Source organism: Lolium rigidum, chromosome 1, assembly GCF_022539505.1.
Source record: "Lolium rigidum isolate FL_2022 chromosome 1, APGP_CSIRO_Lrig_0.1, whole genome shotgun sequence".
NCBI lineage: Eukaryota > Viridiplantae > Streptophyta > Magnoliopsida > Poales > Poaceae > Lolium > Lolium rigidum.
In genome coordinates, this window is record NC_061508.1 from 86,417,974 (window position 1) to 86,441,284 (window position 23,311).

The following is a 23,311-nucleotide window of genomic DNA, read 5'->3' on the forward strand; positions in this document are numbered from 1 at the left end:
CATCAAACACACAAAACCCAAAAGGGCGGGAAATGTTCTTTCAGGCGAGATGGCGATCAGGTACGTCGGATCTCGGGCGATGCGATAAGAAACACCAAGCCGATTTCAGAAGATCGGATCAGGACCAACCGATTTCAGCAACAAAAAGATAAAAAATAAGAGAAACACTGAAACAAATTTCACAGAAATAATAAACAAGCTACACTAAACCTAGTCTCTATCGTCACATGATAGCTCGACTGTAAATATAGTGAAATCATGCCCCACAAACAGTGATGTTGTTCTTTCCATATGGACTAGGCGACAATTAAAGTGCTTGCCTAAAGCTAGGTCACACTAACAGGTTTTGCTTTTGCAAAGAAATAAATCTAAACTACTGAGAAGTTTTCAAGGTAACACAAACGTATCAGATCAAGCAGTTCAGCTATAACAACAAACAAAGAAAAAGACTCACAAAACACACTCAGTCACTGAGACTGGGATAGAAGTAAATGGGATAGGGGATATAGTACATTACGAGCACATACATATCAACATAAAATTACTCACTTCACTAGCAAATAGGGTAAGATTAGAAGCGGAATAGAATCAATTTTGAGATAGGGATAGCCGTAAACTAGAAATTAAACACATTTCTTGTCAAAGAGCTACAAACAAGTGAACAACTTTTAACTAGTGTACGTACACACACAATAACAAGATTAGAAGCAACAATTTGGGTCTCACAAATAAACTACTGAACTTGCACAAGTCCCTACGTATACACTGAATGAAACACCACAACGTGTAATAGTAGTTCACAGCAGATTACAGAATTAAAGAGGGGACAAGGGATAGAGTTTGATTTGGACCAACCTAGATCGAACTTCAGTCTAGTTAAGAGGAGGCTGTTGTAATTGCAGCAGGGGATAGAGGTTTAGAGCAGCAAGACATTCGAGAAAGGGAGTGGATGTCGTCGTCTTTGGTTCGTCAATGCAGAGAGGCAGCAAGGGACGCAGGAGGAAGAAGGGCTTCATGTCGTCGTCATAGTCGCCGCTGGCCTTCGGGTTGGTCAAGAGCAGCAGGTTGAAGGGGATGAGTAGCATGTGGTGGTGGACCGCGATGGCGCACCGCCACGCCGGCCTGGCCACGGCTGCGGCCGGAGGTGGAGCGGGAGCTTTGGGGATTAGGGATAGAAACCAAACACACCTTGATTTGGGATCTAGCTAGGGATTTGAAGACCACGATCTGATCTTCTAATCTTCCAATCTGACCCTTCTACTCCTCTCAGTTTAGCATAAGTTGATCCCTTTACTTTTCATATCATCCTTGCTCCACTTGAGGTCCCTCAACTTGAGCCCTTCTTATTCCAAAGTGCAGAAATGAAGAAGTTTAGAGTACCTTGACACACTTTTCTGCAATAAGATGAAAACACATTGTAACTTGTCGTTTTTGATAAATTCAATGTTTTAGCATTCTTTTGCACTTAGAATGATGCCCGCCCGCCGAAACAAAGCTAAAGCGCAATTATCAGTGCTAGAAAATGCTATATATATGATGCTTATCATACCCCACACTTGATTTTTTTTGCTTGTCCTCAAGGAAAAGTAATTTGAACTTCAGAAGAACATACATCAGTGCAAACAACAATGATGATTCAATATAACACCATTGTTCAACTTATGTGATTATTAACCATGCTTTGCTGTTTACTAATAAGTGGATTCAAGTCATTACTGAAAGTAAGGTCTGAAGTAAGCAGAATTTACTGTCGAGAGGGGGCTGAATTTCTACGTTGCAAAAGAACCTAACAATCAAGATGCAAAAAAAGATCAAAGTTTAGAGTTAGTAAAAATGGTAAAATTTAAACAAGTTAGAGAAAGTCATTTTTGGATCACTAAAACACTTTGTTATTTCTGTTGTTAAGCTGTAATACACAGGCCCAAGGAATAATAGCTTGGCACGAGCCATTTTGCTTTTCCTTTTTTTCCTTTCTTTTTATATTGTGATGCAAAGAAAAACAGTCTTCGCCAAAAACATTGTCTCAACAACAAAAGTCAGTCTTCGTCCCCATAGTCAAGTGTCACAAATCCCGAGATCATGGCACCCTTCTAGGTTGGAAGTAAAATAAAATGAAATAGAACAAGTTAATCTTCGTCCCCATCCCCATAGAAGATGGACCAGGGTTAGTAAAAAATCAAACAAATAAAAAAGTTAACATCCATAGCCATAGTCAGGTATCCAATCCAGGGATCACCATACCCAGCTAGGTTCAGCATTTGTTAGATATAAAGCAAGATGGTTGCAACCAACACATTGCATAGTCAAGTATCCAATCTCAGGATCAACATACTCATCTAGGTTCAGTGATGGTTGGTTTAAAGTAAAAGTGGAAATTTCAAAACTCGCTCAACAAGTTTCATTTTAAATCATTCAAGCTTACAAATCAGTAATGGTAGGAATCCAGCTAATAGTGAACAGAATAACATGCTTAGCAAGCAGATAAGAGTTATAGTGTTATATTGGATGAAGGTTGGTCTTGAACTGCTAGTTCTGGACATCAAAATAGATTAAAAACCGAGGAAGATTTTTATATGCAACTTTGATAGACGGGAGTAAGGTATAAATCTTCAAGGAATTACTATGAGAGGAAACATTATAGCTCACCGGGGTTAGTCCAATTTGAAGGTAGTCTTTATCTTCATTTTCATCTTCTTCGGGCATTTGTTAAGTAACATTTGCTCCACAAGCTCACAACCTTTCTTGCTCACTCCATCTCTTCTCCTAAAATGTACTCTCCATTACCTCCCTCCTTGAACTCACTCTTTTTCATCTCCTAATCACACCATGCCTTCAGTCCACCAAGATCCCATGGAATATCGACTCGAACGTGTTCAACTTGCGTTCCACTCAGAACATATGGTAACCTGAAGTAGCACCCAAACAAACAACTTGCAAAGGTGATAGGGCTCACACCCACTAGATCATCAATTGTGTAACCAATTATATAAGAATATAAATAAAAGATAGCATGAAGGTATGTCAATAAGGAATTGCATGTTACATAGGCATTATCAAGGGTTCTGCATTCTTTGTTAAGGAAGTTGAAACCATACCTGAGATGGCCGAGGAGTTTTAGTACTACCTTAACTGGAGATGTCATGGGATGTATGGTAGTAGAAATTTCATGAGGTACAATGTCAGAAATGGAAGTAGCAGAGCTCGAATCCTTGACATCTGAGGCAGCCTGATCATCATCAATCATGAAGATCTCGATCTTAGGCTCAAAGAGTGAAGAATCAATATTGCTAGCATCTTGGAAGGCAAAATTCTCCATTTCCGTTCTCAGCAGAACATCATCAATATCAACTAAAGGTGGCTCCTCAACATCAAAACCAACTGACTGAAGCTCAGGCTCACTAATGAAAGAATCATCCAGTAGAATAACTGAATCTTGCACAATGGCATCCATGTGTGTATCACTTGTGATGGCATGATCATCATCAAATAAGACCCATGCAAGATTGATTTTGTCACATGAAGAATCTGATTCAAGCTTTTGATTGGGAGTTGGTTGGTGAGGTGTAGAAGTCTGATGGTAGCAAGCCAAGAAGTCCGAACTAATTCTCACCATACCACTGAAATTGGTGGAAGGCTAAGTTCTCAATGAGCATAAATGCACCTTTGGCAGTTTTGTTCAAGATTGTTCCACCAGCTAACATATTAAAAGAGCTCTTAAAGCACATGCCAGCCCCCTATATAATATATGTAGCACTAACCAATCCTTTTGCCCATGATTAGGATATTTTCTAAGCAGATCCTTATCTCTCCCAAGATGCATACAAGCTCTCACTGCCATCTTGTGCAAAACAGAGGATCTGGTCACGAATCTCAGATTGCTTGTGCAGCGGAAAAATATTTTCTAGGGAAGCTTGTGAAATCTCACCCCAAGTGTACGTATGACCTTGATGACAGGGAATAGTACCAATCCTTAGCACCATCTCTGAGAGAGAATGTGAACACATACACTTGATTGCATCCTGAGAAACTTCATGGTACTGGACTATGTTCGCATACTCGAGGACATTGCAGATGTGCTCATGAGGGTCTTCAACGGGTAATCCTCTAAACTGATTCTGCTAGACGAGTATCCAAACTACTTGGCAACCAAAGGTCATGAACTAAAGCCATATGATCAAGTGTAACTATCAGTCAACCTGCAAATAGTTAATATATCCTACAAAAACTCACAAACAACACACACTGGTGAGACAGTTAGTATCCTAATAAGCCGAAGCAACAAAAAGAGAAAAAATAAGAGAAACATAGAAATAAATTTCACAGAAATAATAAATAAGCTACACTAAACCTAGTCTCTATCCTCACACGATAGCTCGACGCTAGTCCCCGGCAACAACGCGAATTTGATCAAATGTAGATATAGCAAAATTATGCCCCACAAAAAGTGATGTCGTTCTTTCCACAGGGACTAGGCAACGATTAAAGTGCTTGGCTAAAGCTAGGTCACACGAACATGTTTTGATTTTGCAAACAAATAAATCTAAACTACTGAGCAATTTTAAAGGTAACACAAGCGATCAGATCAAGCAGTTCAGCTAGAACAACAAACAAAGAAAAGGACTCACAAAACACTCACTAGCAAACACTAGTGAGACTGGGATAGAAACAAATGGGATAGGGGACATAGTACATTACAAGCACATACACATCAACAGAAAATTACTCACTTTACTAGAAAACATGTAAGATTAGAAGCAGAAGCAATTGTAAGATAGGGATAGACAATTTGACAAACACATATAACACTAGAGGAGCGGTGTGCTTTTGCTGTATCGGCGTTGTCGAGTCGCCGCGGCATGGTGCAGTGGTGTCTCAGGACGGATTCACTGTGATGGACATGCACATGATGGTGGAGTCGTCTGGCGCTGTGGCGGCATCGATGACAGGCCTAGCATGGTTAATGCGATGATCTCTCTTGAAGATTGAGTCGAGGAAGATGGCGGTAGCAACTTCTATGGCATGTGCGTTGGCGTATAGTGAGAGTCTGCTTGACTGGATGTGCTTCTCATCTGCTATTGGGCGGCCTGGGAAGGCATTTGGTTTTTGGATGATATGAGTTGGTGAATTGTCACCCCTTTCATCCCTTTGTAGTTTTAGCGAGGTGGCTTCGAGTTTAATCTTTTGTATTGCTCTTGTAAGGTGTTTTGAATAATCTAATAAAAAAAGCCGTGTGCATCACTTGGATGCAGAAGCTGGGGCGATATTTCCCCCATTTCGAAAAAAAACATATAACACTAGAAATTAAACGCATTGCTTGTCTAAGAGCTACAAACAAGTTTTTTCGATAAAGGATGCTTTATTACTTTGAGAAGAAATTACATCCGGCCTCGGCCTCTGCATAACCAGGATGCACACAGCCGTTTAAGTATCTGAAGTCACAAGATAAAAAAGACTAGGCAAATACATATCGAAGCAATGAATCATATAACGCCTAAGGTGAGGGTGGGGCTGCAATCAGTAGACTATGCTGCCACGCATGTAGGGAAAATGTATCTCTCGCCGTAACCTCCAACCATGTACAGACCTCATTAAATAGGTCTCGGTTCTCCACTCGCTGAAGAGGTAACCACGAACGGAGAATACCTGTACATCTGTAGATGACCTGCAACAAAGAATAATTTTTATCGTGAAAAATCTTGTCGTTTCTACTTAGCCAAAGCGCCCGTGATAATCGCTAGCGCCCCCACCCTAAGAAGCAACTTAAACCTTGAATCGATACCGTGAAGCCAATTGCCAAAGACATTGGCCACACTAGTCGGGGGATACAAGGTAGACACTACTTGGATGACTGACCATATAGATCTCGCAAAATGGCACTGGAAAAAAGGTGTTTAATGGTTTTATCATGATGACAGAAAACACACCGTGCGCATCCGTGCCAATTCCGCTTAACAAGATTGTCTTTGGTAAGAATAACTCCTCGACGAAGATACCATCCAAATTTTTTAATTTTTAATGGTATCTTCATCTTCCAAATTTCTTATTATTATCAACTGGTATATCAGAATGAAGGATCGTATTGTATAAAGATTTGACTGAGAAAGTGCCATCTACATGAAGATTCCATCTAAATTCGTCCGGTTCAGGCGATAGGTGAATATCTTCCAGTCGGTGAATTAGAGCATTCCATGCTAGTAGCCTTTATCCAAGTAAAACCCGTCTGAACATCACATTCGGGGGTGAGGTAGCCATTACTGTGGCAATGGTATCACCTTTGCGACGAACAATACTATACAAAGCAGGTACTGTTCACTTAAGGGAGCATTGTTTAACCAAACATCTTCCCAGAAATGTATCTGTGCTCCATTCTTAATGGAGAAAGTACCATGGCGGAAAAAGACATTTTTCGTCGCCATGAGACCAGCCCAGAAGTGAGAATCCCCAGGTTTCCAAACCACTTGGGATAGCATCTTCTAGCCAATATATTTTCTCTCAAGAACAGTTTGCCAAATCCCATCCTCGGTAAGAAGCTTAAAAAGCCATTTACCCAGCAGAGCTGAATTCTTGACCTCCAGATCATGAACTGCAAGCCCGCCTTGATCTTTGGAACTAGAAACTATACTCCATTTAACCATTCGATATTTCTTTTTCTCGCTGTCCCCTTGCCAAAAGAATCTGGATCCATAATAATCGAGTTTATGCAGAATTCCTTTCGGTAGCAGAAAGAATGATAACATATACAGTACCATATTTGTCAGTACCGAATTAATGAGTATCAATCTCCCCCCTAGGGACAACAATTTACCCTTCCAACTACTAAGGCGTTTTTGTAATCTTTCTTCCACAATTTTCCATTCAGCAATTGTAAGTCTCCAATAATGAATCGAAATACCCAAATATCGAATAGGAAATTGACCTTGCCCACAACCAAACAAATCTGTATATAGAGTCATATCATTTTGGGCATCACCGAAACAAAACAATTCACTTTTATGAAAATTGATTTTCAATCCCGACAATTGCTCGAAAGTCGCCAAAATTAATTTCAGATTGCGAGCCTTTTCGAGACCGTGATCCATAAATATAATTGTATCGCCGGCATATTGAAGGATAGATAAACCCCCATCAACCAGATGTGGTATCATACCTTCAATCTGTCCATCAGACTTGGCCCGCTCTATGAGTATCGCCAGCATATCCGCAACAATGTTAAACAACATCGGTGATAACGGATCGCCTTGGCGTAACCCTTTTCGTGTTTGGAAATAGTGGCCGGTGTCATCATTAACCCGAATTGCCACGCTACCTCCATACACAAAATAGTAAATAAGAGCATGCCACTCTGGAGAAAAACCTTTCATCCAGAGGTTCTGTTTTAGGAAAGACCACTTGACCTTATCATACGCCTTTTCGAAATCTAATTTTAAAATGACCCCATTTAATTTCTTAGAATGCATCTCATGTACCGTCTTATGCAAAACTGCCACTCCATTGAGGATATTCCTTCCTTGCATGAAAGCGGTCTGTGACGGCTGAATGACATGATCCGCAACCGTATTAAGTCTAATGGTGGCCACTTTCGTGAAAATCTTGAAACTGGCGTTTAAGAGGCAAATAGGTCTATATTGTTGAATCCTTTCTGCCTCATTAACTTTCGGTAACAAAATTACTTCACCAAAATTTAGACGAAATAATTCTAGTTGTCCTTTGTGCAGAGCACCGAACAAATCTAGAAGGTCCGGTTTAATAGTATCCCAGAAAGTTTGATAAAACTCCGCAAGAAAACCATATGGACCCGGTGCTTTGTTGCCTTCCATTTGGAAAATTGCCTTCTGAACCTCTTCCTCGGAATAAGGTGCGGTTAGTAGGCCATTTTCTTCTATAGAAACTTGGGGTATATCATCCGTTAGGTCCTCGTTAAGAGAAAAGGAGCTTTCCTCCGGAGGACCAAACAGATCTTTATAATAATTAGTAATATGATTTGAGTTGCTCATGGCCTTCAATCACCCCTTCATCTTGAATGAGAGAGTGAATACGTTTTTTCCGATGTCTTCCATTGGCCAAGCAATGAAAATATCGCGTATTCGAATCTCCTTCCAAAATGAATTGGGCTTTGGATCATTGATACCATTTGAGTTCCTCTTCGCGGAGAAGACTCGCCATCTGTGCATTGGATTGATTCTTAAGATCAATCTCTTGCGTGGACAACGGTCTCACTTCCGCAACAGCCTCTAGCTCATCGATCACTTTTGATAAGCGTGCTTTCTCTTTTTTAAGAATACCAGCCATATGGGCAGCCCAACCAGAGAGATGTTTGCGCATTGCTCGCATCTTATTATTCCATCTCACTATTGGAGTGCTACCCCCGACTGGTCTTTCCCACACCGTCTTAACCATATCATGGAATCCATCTCGATATAACCAGCCAAGTTCAAATTTGAACGGCCGTTTACAAATAGGACGGGGATTCACAGTAGTTAGGAGGATAGGAGCATGGTCAGGCAATTTTTCAATACGTTCTAGGGCACGGACGGACACCATAGGATATTTATGTTCCCATTCGGTATCCATCAACACACGATCTAGTTTCTCGTATGTGGGTTCAGGCAAGCTGCTGGTCCAGGTAAACTCTCGACCGGACATAAACACCTCTCTTAAGTCTAGGCTATCAATGACAGCGTTAAACAAGAAAGGCCAATGTCCATCGAAAAGGCCTTTGCTTTTCTCATGAGGAAATCTCAGCAAATTGAAGTCCCCTCCGATCAAGATCGGATACGGGTTTTTGCAAGATTTACCAACTCACGTAAAAAGTCAGCCTTAAAAGCGTCTTGGGCAGCACCATACACAACAACCAGACTCCAAATGAAACCGTCTGCTTTGTTCTGAATGTCGAGTTTAATGTGGTACTCTCCATCAGAACTAGCTAGAACAGTCATGGTGTCTATGCGGACGCCAAGTAAAATGCCCCCAGACCTACCACGAGGCGGGCGAGAAAACCACAGAAAGTTAATCCCGCCTGACAAACGGTCGAGGAAACTCTGTGAGAAATTTCGCCTACCCGTCTTCGATATAGCAATAAAATCTAAATCATAATCTCTACAACCATCGGCAATGTGAGAATGCTTAGCCAAGTCATCAAGACCTCTGCTATTCCGAAACATGCCATTTATCGAGAAACTATTTTAGATTTAGAATTTTTGTCATATCTACGAGATTTCTTTCCAGCCGACGATTGAGAACCACGTGCAGATGCTTTTAGATCATAAACTGAACTAAGCTCTGAGTGTTCTAAATCGACTTCTGTAACATTCCCAATTATAGCCGAGAGAAGCTGACCATCTAGGATGTCATCCTCTTCATCATCGTCTACAATGGAAGTTTCAGGCTCAGTGGATCCATTCGGAACAACCGTCAAACGGTCAAGCTCCGTCTGTCTCAACACATTAGCCGAAGCTAAAATCTCATCGGACCGATTACCCAACGAGACACCTACCCTACTCAAATTAGAAGATATACGAGTATCCGAAAAAGAGGTAAACGACTTGGCTGATTGTTTAGTACCTGCCGTGTCGAGGTTCTTCTCCGCCTTGCACCGCACTCTGCATCACGTCCTCATCCGTAGCCCCCGCACCGTCCTCCGTCAAAGCATACCTCCCATTCCTCCTCACCTTCGGCTGAGCAACCGGTGGAGGACTCGTGGGATGAAGCTGCTGTACGGTGGAAGCTGACGGAGAAGGGCTCGAGCATGGTGAAGATGGTACCAAGACCGGCGCCAAAGGTGGTGAAGACGGTGACCCCGAAGCTGGTGAAGGCGGAGTCGATGCAGGGGTAGATGGCGTAGTAGCCCCCTGCACCGAACCGACCGCGACGCCGCTGCTCGTGGAGGCTGCGCCTCCCTCCGCTCCTCGCTGCGCCCAGGGCCAGCGTGAGAAAGCGAGGCCGACGAGGCGAGCTGCGTCTCCCCAGCCTCCCCGCTTGGTTGCTGCTGCACCGTCGGGCCTGAGGGTGGCTGCTGCTGCACCGCCGGGCCTCAGGGTGGCTTCTGCTGCCCCGCCAGGCATGAGGCCAGCTGCTGCTACCCCGCCGGGCCTGCGGCCAACTGCTGCTGCCCCGCCGGGCCTGAGGGTGGCTGCTGTGGCCAGCTGCTGCTACTACAAACAAGTGAATAACTTTTAACTACTGTATGTACATCCACAAGGACAAGATTAAAAGTAACAATTTGGATCTCACAAATAAACTACTGAACTTGCACAAGTCTCTACGTATACACTTAATGAAACACCACAATGTGTAACAGTAGTTCACAACAGAGTGTACAATTAAAGAGGGGGGCAAGGGATAGACTTTGATTTGGATCAACCTAGATCGAATTTTAGTCTGGTGAGGAGGCTATTGTAGTTGAAGCGGGGGGGGGGGGGGGTAGAGGTTCAGAGCAAGAGGAGATTCGAGAAAGGGAGTGGCTGTCGTCGTCTTTGGTTCATCGATGCAGAGCGGCAGCAAGGGACGTAGGAGGAAGAAGGGCTTCAGATCGCCGTCATAGTTTCCGCTGACCTTCGGGTTGGTCAAGAGCAACATGTTGAAGGGGATGAGCAGCGTGTGGTGGTGGACCGCGATGGCGCACCGCCACGCCGGCCTGGCCACATCGGTGGCCGGAGGTCGAGCAGGAGCTTTGGGGATTAGGGATAGAAACCAGACACACCTCGATTTGGGGTGTATCTAGGGATTTGAGGACCACAATCTAATCTTGTAATCTTGCATTCTGCCCCTTCTATTTCTCTCAGTTTAGCACAAATTGATCTCTTTATTTTTCATATCATCCCATGCTACACTTGAGGTCTCTCAACTTGAGCTCTTCTTATTCCAAAGTGCAGAAATGAAGAAGTTTAGAGTGCCTTGATACACTTTTCTGCAATAAGATGAAAATACACTGCTTGATAAATTCAATATTTTAGCATTCTTTTGCACTCAGAACAATGCTCGAAACAAAGCTAAAACGCAATTATCAGTGCTAGAAAATGCTATATATATGATGCTTATCAGAGCGCAAGGGGAGCCGATGGCTTCTGCCGGTGCCCACGACGGCCAAGTGATGCGGTATCAAAGGAGAGGAGCGCCCGTAAATCATGTTCCGCAGATGTGGACGTTTGCCGAACTGCGTTAACAAATTTTGGTGTCGTCATGGTGCTGTGATTGCTTGGTTCATCGGTAGATCAATTATGCACCTACAACGATAAAAAATCTTTGTGTTGGAGGATCTCTAGAAGAAAAGGCCAAGCGACGTGTGAGCTATCGCTTACGCGCGCACACGATCCTCAGAGCTGATTAATTTCCATATAATGTGACTATCAATGATCTCCGAAAATCTTAAGTTAAAAGATGGAAGCAACACACCGAAGCTAGCAGGCAAATCTATGTAATGGTGACAGATTCGTAGATCTGCTGCATGACCCCTTTGAAGCGGCCAATGTCAAGGGTGACATTTTGGCCGAGGAAGATGGACCAGACCTTGTCAAATCCCTGCTTGTGTATGGATAAAGGGTCGGTGAACACGGCGTGGTCCTTTGCGTATACGTCCTTGAGCGTCGTCTCCTCGGCAGTAGCCTCGTACTCGAGGTACCGGAGCCCCATGTCCGCCAACGGGCGGCCGTATTCCTGGAATGCAATGAACTTGAGCTCGCCCCACGGGACGATCTGCAACTCCGTGCCGTTGTGCGGCAGGAACACCATGTTGGTGAGCCCGGCGCCGTGCACGCCCACAAGCACGTCGCACGAGTTCACCACCTCCGCGAACCGGTCCGTGTCCCCGACCAGCTCCGGCCCCGCGGCCACCACCTCGAATCCGATCTCCGTAGCCGCCGCAATGGCCTCCGCCTCGTTGGTTATCTCCCTCGAGTGCCGCCGCAGCACCATCACGAGACGAGGCCTCTGCCCGGAGCTCCGGCTCACGGGGGCCGTCCATCGGCGCTTCAGCGAGTAGGCCGACAGGAGGAAGTCCCGGAAGTCCCTCATCGTGTACCCCTTCCTGGAGAGCGCCGGGTCGATCCTCAGCTCACCGTGCGTCTCCATGCCGACGTGCACCGACGGGAAGCAGCGCACGGCTTCATCGGCGTCGAAGTCGATGACCGGGTAGACGGAGAGGGCCTCGATGAGGTGCCGGTAATGGGAAATCCACTGTCGCTGGTACCCGGTGGCCAGGAGCTGGACGCGGCCGTCGTACTCCCGCGCCGTGATGTAGAGGGGGATGATCAGATCCGCCAAGCCGTGGAAGATGTTGCCGCGGTCGGGACCGGTGGAGAAGACCACCGCCGGGACGTCGTGCGTCACCGTGCACGACGGCGGGGCGGCGTCGTCCGTGCGGATGGTCACCTCTCGGACCATCTGCATCGTGCTACTTTCCTCGTACTTGCGCGTGAATGGGCGGAAGGTCACCGTCCCGTTCTCCGGCCGGTAGCTCTCCTTGGATGCTGCCACCACGTACACGGTGCCGGATTTGCCGTGCACACGGACATCGCCTTCCATGGCGCAGATGTCCGTGTGCCTGCTGCTGAAGTCGCAGGTTAACTTGCTGCTTCTTGGTGCTGCCACATCTGCGTATGTCCACACCATATGCAACAGTCAATTACTGCCTGGCTCTAGCAATGCCAAACCGAATCATGCTCACAATGCACTTTGTAGTTACCTGAACTTCGCAAGGGACCATCTATTTCTCCGTTCATTGCTAGAAAGTTCTTTCCATCTTTTCCATCTGCAACAGATTCGAAAAGTCATATTGGATCCTGCACTAGTGCTCTCATCGTATTAAATTTTTTGATAATTATATTTTTATGTTTAAAAGAATTATGTAACAAAATTCTAAAGTACCTAATGATGTACCCCACTAACCTACAAAATCTCAATTTCAAATGTTTTGTTTTTTGACCTATACAAAAATGACAAAATCTGTTTTCTTTTTGTAGATTTGAATCACTATACTCAGATCTATGCATTTGTTATTTTTGTGCAACCTAAAATACACATTATTTTCAGTTGAAAATTTAAATGATTATGGGATACAATACCGGCTACATCATGATTTATTTTTAGATTTTTGTGAAGCTTAGAAATATAATTTTTCATTTATTTTTTGAAGTGAGATCACTGGTGCTCATGTGCACCAAATCTCTGTCCTAACAGATTACACTTGAACAATATCAGCTAGTTTCGCAGACACTCTACTGCATTATGAGTTCGGGTGGACGAAGATTCACTGACTGCACTCCATCAAGTCACGCTGTAATTGGACTTCCATCTGCCCCACATTCTCCATCCAACGGTACTGCGCCCAAAATATAAAATATTTTTCATTGAAACTTTTTCGTACTTATAACATGATTCGTTGGCAACATGCACATTTTTAGTTTTGAATTTTTTGATGATTTTGAAAACAAAAATTCAAAATCATCAAAAAAATTCAAAACTAAAAATGTACATGTTGCCAACGAATCATGTTGTAAGTACGAAAAAGTTTCAATGAATTTTTTTTATATTTTAGGCGCAGCAAAAAAGACAAATTCGGTAAAGTTTTAGAATCGCTTGATTGTAACCGTTGGATGAAGAACGTGGGGCAGATGGAAGGTCCAGTTACTGCGTGGCTTGATGTACTCCAGTCACTGAATCTTGGTCCAGTTCGGGCATACCTCGAAACACATCGGCCATACTGTAACAACAAAAGTAATTACTGGTCGAATTCTAGTATAGTTTAGTCAGTAAGAAATGTGATATTCGACTGTTCTGTCTGAAATCAAGAACCGACAGTAGCTAGTGGAAGGAATCTCAACTTCATTCTAATGTTGATTACTAGTACAACTTCGATCTGTTGACTCGGTTTTATTTTATCTTATTTACTATTTGCATTCCGGCGGTGGATCGGCTGGCACGTGCGATGCAGTACACATTACTCAGTCTGTTAGACTTTTAGACAGGTTATTTTAACCTCCGATTCTGCAGTAGAAGGCCGGCCATTAATTACCTTTGATCGCATCTGCGCCATCGCCGGCGATCTTGTCGCTTGATGCCGGAGATAGTGGTGCTTTGGCGACCGAACCTGAATTGAGTGAAGTACCCGTTAACGCCAATTATGTTCAGTTAACAGCAGAATTGAAGCTTGGCTAAGCTAGGGTAAGTATAGTGAGATTACCAGTTGTCTCCGGCGTACCTTCCTCAGCTTGTAAGTTGGCTATACCAGTTGTCTTCGGCGTACCTTCCTCAGCTTGTAAGTTGGCTATACCAGTTGTCTTCGGCATACCTTCCTCAGCTTGTAAGTTGACTATCTCAGGTAGTCGTTGCTGCTGCTGCCCTATTCCTGCACACTCTAAATCTGGGATGCAAATACACATGGAGGCGGAGTTAATTGACAGGATTTAAGGCAGGGTAACGCATGGGAAAAAAGTACACTATCTGAAACATGGGTAGTGTTGGTGTCTGTAACTGCGAAACAAGGAATGCAAGTCATGCCCTGGTGCAGTTACATTGTGCTCACTAATAATTCGGTACATGCTTGTAGTAGGAAACTCAGTTGTTTGTAACGTTTATTTCTTATCGGATGCAAAACCCGAAATTCATTGTAACTGAAAATGTAGTCAACCTCATGGGCAAATGTTGGAACTAAACGTACTACAGTAATGTTGCAAAAACATGTTAACTGATTAACTGTTACTGCTCAAGTTCTACAGACAAAGCTTCTGTGACGAAAGGGCTTTAACATACTAGATGTATACATTTGTGTGGATCTAAACCCACACTCTCTAAAAGCTGCTTGGCAGGAAGGAACACCTATCGAGGCCTTCTATTCGTGACACAAAATTGAGAACAGTGAACAGAAATATGAATGTTGAACATAAACGGATGTACAGATACAAGCACACTTGAAACCGAAGTGTAAACCAAAATTTCAAAACAAAGGAACTTGTTCTTCAGTTTAAGAAGACTTACGGCGAGTAAGCTGCGGCAGATAACCGGTCTTGAGCACGACGAGGACGAGCAGCGGAACCAGAAGCCATGCCGCTACCGCTCCCCCGCAACGAGGCTTCTTGCTGCTCTCGTTCCTCCGAGCCTTCATGTCGCATCCGGTTGCTCGCTCACTATAGCTTGATCACTAGCTCTAAACTAAGATCTTCTCAGCAGGTTGACACTCTCTTGCCTAAGCTAGCAAACAAAGTAAGCTTTGTCTGAACTCTTACGTCTGAAGCAGACTACCCAAATCCCGATTGTCTTTGTATCCCGCGCGCACTGTCTTTGGTTGACTTGCCGCGTCATTAAATCCCACGCACATGCATCTCACGCAATGGCATCATTGCATTGGTCTACCAGAGAGCATATCGCTTGTGTAGTCCATTTTATATTAGTCCGTCGATTCTTAAATGTCAGTAATTCCAGTTTTAAACTCTTAGTAAGTTAATAAAGTGTCTTATCGAAAAAAACTAAAAAATATGGGATTTCCATTTTCAGGCCCCACTATTTTTAGTATTACTCAGTTTTGCTAAGAGGTGTTAGCTTTACTCAGTTTTGTCGTCCTGGTTCCAAACCAACCTCGCAATCAACAAAAACAAGCGTTTTCGTCAGGGCCATGCCATTGGACCGTTCGTGGACTGAGATCCTAAGATTTGCGGAACCCGCTTAACACTGATAGGTGATACTCCGTACCAAAAATGGTACTCCCTGTTGAATATATAAGCAAATATCTATATGAAATAATCCGTACAAGTAATTGATAAATCATGACTATGAAAATAACAGATAAACTAGTCGTGCAGACTAGTAAGGTAGATGAACAGATCACATGTAAACAAGACAAACCGATCGCATATACCACAGAAACTAGAAGAAGAAACTCTAACAGAAACTGAAGGAGAAACGACAAGATCACATACTTCGCAGCAGCGTCGTTGTCGCCCATGTTGAGGTTGTCGAAGAAGTCGCTGAGGTCCGGGAAGAAGTTGTCGGTGTGGAAGAACTCGTCGTCCGATGACGACGTCGTGATGCCGCAGTCGCGCCGGAGCGCTCCCCTAAAACCTGATTGCCCCTCACCCGTACAGGTTCACGAGAGGCAGTGGTTCCGGAGGCCTCATCGTCCCGGCATGGCCGATGCAAGCCGACGGACGGGATGAGGAAGACGAAGGCGGCGGCGCAATGAACTGGAAACAGGTAGTCGCATGTGCGTCTAATCTTGACTAGGGTTGGAGTCCGCGCTTATATAGTGCGGTTCGGGAAGGTCGTGGGGCGCAGCCCACGTCCGAGTCGGCACAGCCACGATCCAGAAAAGCCGGAAGGCAAAACGGCTGAGTAACGCGTCCGTTAATGACTCGAAATTGATTACACAATTAATTTCCCAAACAACAAAAAGATAAGCTCGGCTCGGCGAGATTCCCGCAACCCGCGGCGCGTCGTGACGTGACGAGGCGAGGCGAGGCGAGGCGAGGCGTGGCGAGCCGAGGCGGGCGGCGGAGGAGGAGGAGTGCGCGAGGGCTCTCTCTCTTCTCACTCACTTACTAGGACTAGAACAACCCACCTTATATACCACTCCAACTCTCTCCCAACTAGCAATGTGGGACTAAACTTTAGCCCCCACTAGTGCTGCCACTGATTTTTGGAATGGGCCATGTGAGTTTCAGAATTTGATAATGGGCCATGGGCCAAAGGCCAAATGCCCCAAATTCCAAGCAATCCCCCACAAACTCTCATTGGCACATCTCATCAATAAGTTTGCAGAACATTGTTTTATATACCGGTATGTCGTGGAGACTGTTAAGTTGAACTTCCACTTAAAGCTTCATATTACACTAGATTGCAACTTGGATAGTGGACTATGCCTTGAACTACAAGTTTTCTGCGCACTAGCTTCATACAAAGCCTAGACCGATACTAGGCTGCCGCTAGGCTTCATCGCGGTTTGGAGCTTACACGTCATACTCCAGGGCCTTTCATGAGTTTACTAGAGAGCACCCAACTCTCATAGATTGCGACGTTTAACAATCAGACTCATATAGGTGTGTTCTTCAAAAGATGTTCTCGCAGTGATAACATCTCTCGCTAAAATAAGCCACGTAGAACACATTAAGATAATTATCAACCTGCCATGCAGCATTAGGAGAGTATTGCATCTTACGGAGTGGTAAAATTGCTATAGGGATATATACTCTCCTCCCAGCCTAACCAACAGCCTTGTCTCCCGGCTCTAATTCACGGGATCTCCGATCACATAGAGTGAGTTACCACCGTGGGCAGCTCATACCGTGGGTCTCATACCCATCTCCTCGATGCATTTTCTATCACATTTCGTGATAGTCCCTTTGTGAAGGGGTCTGCCAGGTTTCTAGACGTATGGATATAATCCAACGTTATAACTCCGGAGTTTCTCATTTTTCTGACAGTTTTCAGCCTCCTCTTCACATGCCTTGATGACTTCATATTATCCTTAGAACTGTTTACTTTGACGATCACAGTTTGATTATCACAGTTCATAGGAATAGCGGGTATTGGTTTCTCAACCACGGTAAGTCCATCAAGAGCCCACGAAGCCACTCGCTTCAACAAAGTGGCGTGTCTCAATGCTGTGAGTTCTCGCTTCCATAGTTGACCTCCGATACGTCTCCGACGTATCGATAATTTCTTATGTTCTATGCCATATTATTGATGATACCTACATGTTTTATGCATACTTTATGTCATATTCGTGCATTTTCTCGGAACTAACCTATTAACAAGATGCCGAAGAGCCGCCTCCGTTTTCTCGCTGTTTTTCGTCTCCGTAAATCCTAGTAAAGAAATATTCTCGGAATTGGACGAAATCAAGACCCGAGTCCCTATTTTTCCCGGAGCCTTCCGGAACACCCGAGAGCCTCCAGTAGGGAAGCCCCGGGGGCCCCACACCACACCCCGGCGCGGCCGTGGGGGCCGCGCCGCCCTATGGTGTGGGCCCCCAGGCCCCTCCGAGGCTGCCCTTCCGCCTATTTAAAGCCTCCATCGCGAAAACCCCGATGCGAAAAACCACGATACGGAAAACCTTCCGCAGCCGCCGCCATCACGAAGCCAAGATCCGGGGACAGGAGTCTCTGCTCCAGCACCCCGCCGGAGCGGGGAAGTGCCCCCGAAGGCTTCTCCATCGACACCGCTGCCATCTCCACCGCCATCTTCATCACCGCTGCTGCTCCCATGAGGAGGGAGTAGTTCTCCATCGAGGCTCGGGGCTGTACCGGTAGCTATGTGGTTCATCTCTCTCCTATGTACTTCAATACAATAATCTCATGAGATGCCTTATATGATTGAGATTCATATGATGATGCTTGTAATCTAGATGTCATTGTGCTAGTCAAGTGAGTTTTACTTATGTGATCTCCGGAGACTCCTTGTCCCACGTGTGTAAAGGTGACAAGCTGTGTGCACCGTGTGGGTCTCTTAGGCTATATTTCACAGAATACTTACTCACCGTTATGAATGGCGTAGTGAAGTGCTTATTTATATCTCTTTATGATTGCAATATGTTTTGTATCACAATTTATCTATGTGCTACTCTAGTGATGTGTTATTAAAGTAGTTTTATTCCTCCCGCACGGTGTAATGGTGACACAGTGTGTGCATCCGTGTTAGTACTTGGCGTATGCTATGATCATGATCTCTTGTAGATTGTGAAGTTAACTATTGCTATGATAGTATTGATATGATCTATTCTTCCTACGTGGCGTGAAGGTGACAGTGTGCATGCTATGTTAGTACTTGGTTTAGTCGTGTTGATCTTTCTTGCACTCTAAGGTTATTTAAATATGAACATTTAATTGTGGAGCTTGTTAACTCCGGCATTGAGGGTTCGTGTAATCCTACGCAATGTGTTCATCATCCAACAAGAGGTGTAGAGTATGCATTTATCTATTCCGTTATGTGATCAAAGTTGAGAGAGTCCACTAGTGAAAGTCTAATCCCTAGGCCTTGTTCCTAATTATCGCTATCGCTGCTTGTTTATCGTTTTATCACGTTACTACCGCTACGCTACTACCGCTTGTTTACCGTCCCGGGCAAAGCACTTTTTCTCGGTGCCGTTGCTACTACTTATTCATACCACCCGTATTTCACTATCTCTTCGCCGAACTAGTGCACCTATTAGGTGTGTTGGGGACACAAGAGACTTCTTGCTTTGTGGTTGCAGTGGTTGCATGAGAGGGATATCTTTGACCTCTTCCTCCCTGAGTTCGATAAACCTTGGGTGATCCACTTAAGGGAAACTTGCTGCTGTTCTACAAACCTCTGCTCTTGGAGGCCCAACACTGTCTACAAGAATAGAAGCTCCCGTAGACATCAACCTCGTAATGATGGTCTGCTTGCAAGACTTCCAGGAGACAACGCCACCTCCAAGTGTAAACAAATAACCACTTGTGGCCTTAGTCTCATCAGCATCAGATATCCAATTTGCATCACTATAACCCTCAAGTACCCTTGGATACCCACTATAGTGAATGCCATAACTCGCAGCGCCTTTCAAATAGCGCAAAACTCTCTCAAGAGCATGCCAATGAACATCTCCAGGTCTAGACACAAAATGGCTGAGTTTACTTACAAAGAAAGGAGATGTCAGCCTCATGGCGCTGGCTAAATACATAAGCGAGCCAATGATTTGCGAATATCGCAATTGATCTCTAGCAATTCTTTTATTCTTACGAATTATCACACTAGGATCATAAGGCGTTGGAGAAGATTTGCGATCGCTATACCCGAAGCGACTCAGATCTTTTCCACATAGTGGGACAAGCAATGTAATCCCACCATCCTCATCCTTCAGACAGCTTGATGTTTAAGATCACATCAGCCTACTCCCAAGTCCTTCATCTCAAAACAACGAGATAGGAACTCCTTGACCTCCTTAATCACAAGTAAGGCTGGTCCCGAATATCAATATGTCATCGACATAGAGACAAAGAATAACTCCCTCGCCCCCACCATGGCGATAGTATACACACTTGTCGCCTTCATTTACAACAAAGCCTTCAGCGGTTAAAGTTCTTTCAAACTTCTCATGCCACTGCTTAGGTGCTTGCTTAAGCCCATACAAAGACTTCAGTAATTTACACACTTTTCCTTCTTGACCATCTACTACAAATCCATCAGGCTGCTCCATATAGATTTCCTCTTCAAGCTCTCCATTTAGGAAGGCAGTCTTAACATCCATTTGATGAACGAGAAGACCATGTGAGGCAGCCAAGGATAGTAGCACTCGAATGGTGGTCAATCTGGCAACATGTGAGTATGTATCAAAGAAATCCTCACCTTCTTTCTGGGTATAACCCTTGGCCACAAGACGTGCCTTGTACTTTTCAATAGTACCATCGGGCCTAAGCTTTTTCTTGAACACCCACTTGCATCCTACAGGTTTGCACCCATAATTAAGGACGATCAGTAACCTCCCAAGTTCCATTAGCTAAGATGGAATCCATCTCGCTACGGACAGCTTCCTTCCAAGTAGTCGCATCCCGAGATGCATAGGCTTCTGAAATAGAAGTGGGAGTATCATCCACGAGGTACACAATGAATCGTGACCAAAGGACTTTCCAGTCCTCTGTCTCTTGCTCCTTTTGGGAGCTTCACTATCATCCTCCATAGGATTATCAAAGTGTTCTATAGCCATGGTAGGTTCAGGAAATAATTCCCGAGTAGATGAACTGGGCATCTCCTGAATTGATGAGCTAGACGTTTCTTTCATAGGAAAGATGTCCTCAAAGAAAGTCGCATCATTCGACTCCATAATTGTACCAACATGCATGTCGGATACCTCAGATATTACTATCAAAAATCTGTAGCCAATGCTATGAAATGCATATCCCAGAAGAACACAATCCACGGTTTTTGGTCCAAACTTGCGCTTCTTGGGTATCGGCACATTTACTTTCGCCATGCAGCCCCAAGTTCGTAGGTAAGAGAGTTTCAGCCTTTTCCTTTCCCATTCCTCAAACGGGGTAATGGTTTTGTTCTTTGTGGGAACACGGTTTAGGACATGACATGCAGTCAATATCGCCTCCCCCACCATGCCTTGGATAGACCCGATGTATCTAACATGGCGTTAACCAAATCAGTTAGAGTACGGTTCTTCCTTTCGGCCACCCCATCTGACTGAGGTGAGTAGGGAGGCGTCCTCTCATGGATAATACCATGTTCCGCACAAAAAGAATCAAACTCGTTGGAAAAATACTCTCCACCACGATCAGACCTTAGCCACTTGATCTTTCGATCAAGTTGGTTTTCTGCTTCAGCTTTAAAGATTTTGAAGTGGTTAAGAGCTTCATCTTTAGATTTCAGGAGGTACACATAACAATATCGAGTAGAGTCATCAATTAAAGTCATGAAGCATCTTTTTCCTCCTTTTGTCAATTCACCATTCATTTCACAAAGATCTGAATGTATAAGCTCCAGCCGGTGCCAAGTCTCTTGCCTCCGCTAGCCTTATGAGACTTACGTGGTTGCTTAGCTTGCACACATACTTGGCACTTGGATTTCTTGACAATAGAAAATTTCGGAATTATATTCATATTCGCTAGCCGCGTCATGCACCCAAAATTAATATGACAAAGTCGTGAATGCCAAATATCGGACTCACTATCATTGCAAACATGATTAATAATTTGAGTACATAAGTCTGACAAAGATAAGCGGAACAGGCCTCCGCACACATAACCATTTCCAACAAATTGTCCACACTTGGAAATTACAACTTTATTGGACTCAAAAACCAACTTAAAACCATCTCGACATAAAAGCGATCCGCTAACGAGATTCTTATTAATGGAGGGAACGTGCTGCACATTCTTCAGCTGGGATGGTCTTTCCGAAGTAAACTTCAGATCCACCGTACCAACACCACGAACAGAAGCACGTGAGCCGTTTCCCATCGGGACGGAGGAAGTCCTTGCGACCTCGATAAGAAGAAAACATAGACACATCGTAACATACATGTGTATTGGCTCCGGTGTCTATCCACCAATCAGGAGAATTACATACTGAAAGGACAGTAGGGGAAATACCGTACCCAACGTCCTTCATCTCAGTATCAACGCCAATAACAACATTTGCGGACTTGCCGCTGTTCCCACGCCGATAATGGCGTTTTGGGCAATCAGGAGCCCAATGTCCAGGAGCGCCACAAACATGGCAGTTCCCTTTCTTCTTATAGGGAGTCTTCCTCTTGAAGTTGGTTGAGTTGGAGGCTTTGTTCTTCTCATCAAACTTGCCTTTTCCATTGTTCTTATTCTTAGACTTGTGAGATTGGAAGTTCTTCTTCTGTACCACATTTGCACTAGAACCTCCCTCAAAACTACGAGCGTGTGTGTCCTTTGCTCTCCGCCTTCTCTTCCACATGAAGCGAGCCAATGAGATCCGAAACGGAAAACTCTTGTCTCTTATGTTTCAGAGAAGTAGCAAAGTTCCTCCACGAAGGAGGAAGCTTGGCAATAATGCCACCGGCCACAAATTTGTCCGGTAAGGTACACTTAAACTGCTCGAGTTCTTTGGCAAGAGACTGAATCTCATGAGCCTGCTCAACCACGGAGCGCTCATCAGTCATCCTATAGTCATAGTATTGTTCCATGACATACAGTTCAGTGCCAGCGTCGGAGACCCCAAACAAGGCCGCCTTAAACATGGCGTCGACCTTCTCAAACTTTTCCTGCTCCTCTGCAGAGAGAGGATCCTCAGGTCTAGCATCTGTGGCGCTAAAACAGCCTAGGTTTGTAAACCATAGAACTGCCTTTGTGCGCCACCTCTTGTAATGCATACCATCAAAGAGGGGAGGTCGAGTAGCGGCAGCAACGCTGCTTGAATTGATTTGCCTAAAATCAGGTTTTTGGATTGTTGAATATATAAGCAAATATCCATATGAAATAATCCGTACAAGTAATTGATAAATCATGACTATGAAAATAATAGATAAACTAATCGTGCAGACTAGTAAGGTAGATGAACAGATCACATGTAAACAAGACAAACCGATCGCATCTACCACAGAAATTAGAAGAAGAAACTCTAACAGAAACTGAAAGAGAAACGACAAGATTACATACTTCGCAGCAGCGTCGTTGTCGCCCATGTTGAGGTTGTCGAAGAAGTCGCTGAGGTCTGGGAAGAAGTTGTCGGTGTGGAAGAACTCGTCGTCCGATGACGACGTCGTGATGCCAGTAGTCGGGCCGGAGCGCTCCCCAAAAACCTGATTGCCCCTCACCCGTACAGGTTCACGAGAGGCAGGGTTCCGGAGGCCTACTGTCCCGGCAGTCGGTGCAAGCCGACGGACGGGATGAGG

At 44.5% G+C, this 23,311-nt stretch overlaps 1 protein-coding gene across 1 annotated transcript; it reads right to left on the bottom strand.

The window, feature by feature from the left end:
- Positions 1–11,409: 11,409 nt before the first annotated feature.
- LOC124648587 (beta-1,2-xylosyltransferase XYXT1-like) lies at positions 11,410–15,097 on the bottom strand. The gene is made up of 5 exons (XM_047188320.1): positions 14,971–15,097; positions 14,195–14,356; positions 14,009–14,083; positions 12,680–12,745; positions 11,410–12,587 (listed from the first exon to the last, which is right to left on the bottom strand). The coding sequence occupies exons 1-5, from the start codon at positions 15,095–15,097 to the stop codon at positions 11,410–11,412; spliced, it is 1,608 nt and encodes a 535-aa protein (XP_047044276.1).
- Between the last annotated feature and the right edge of the window lie 8,214 nt (positions 15,098–23,311).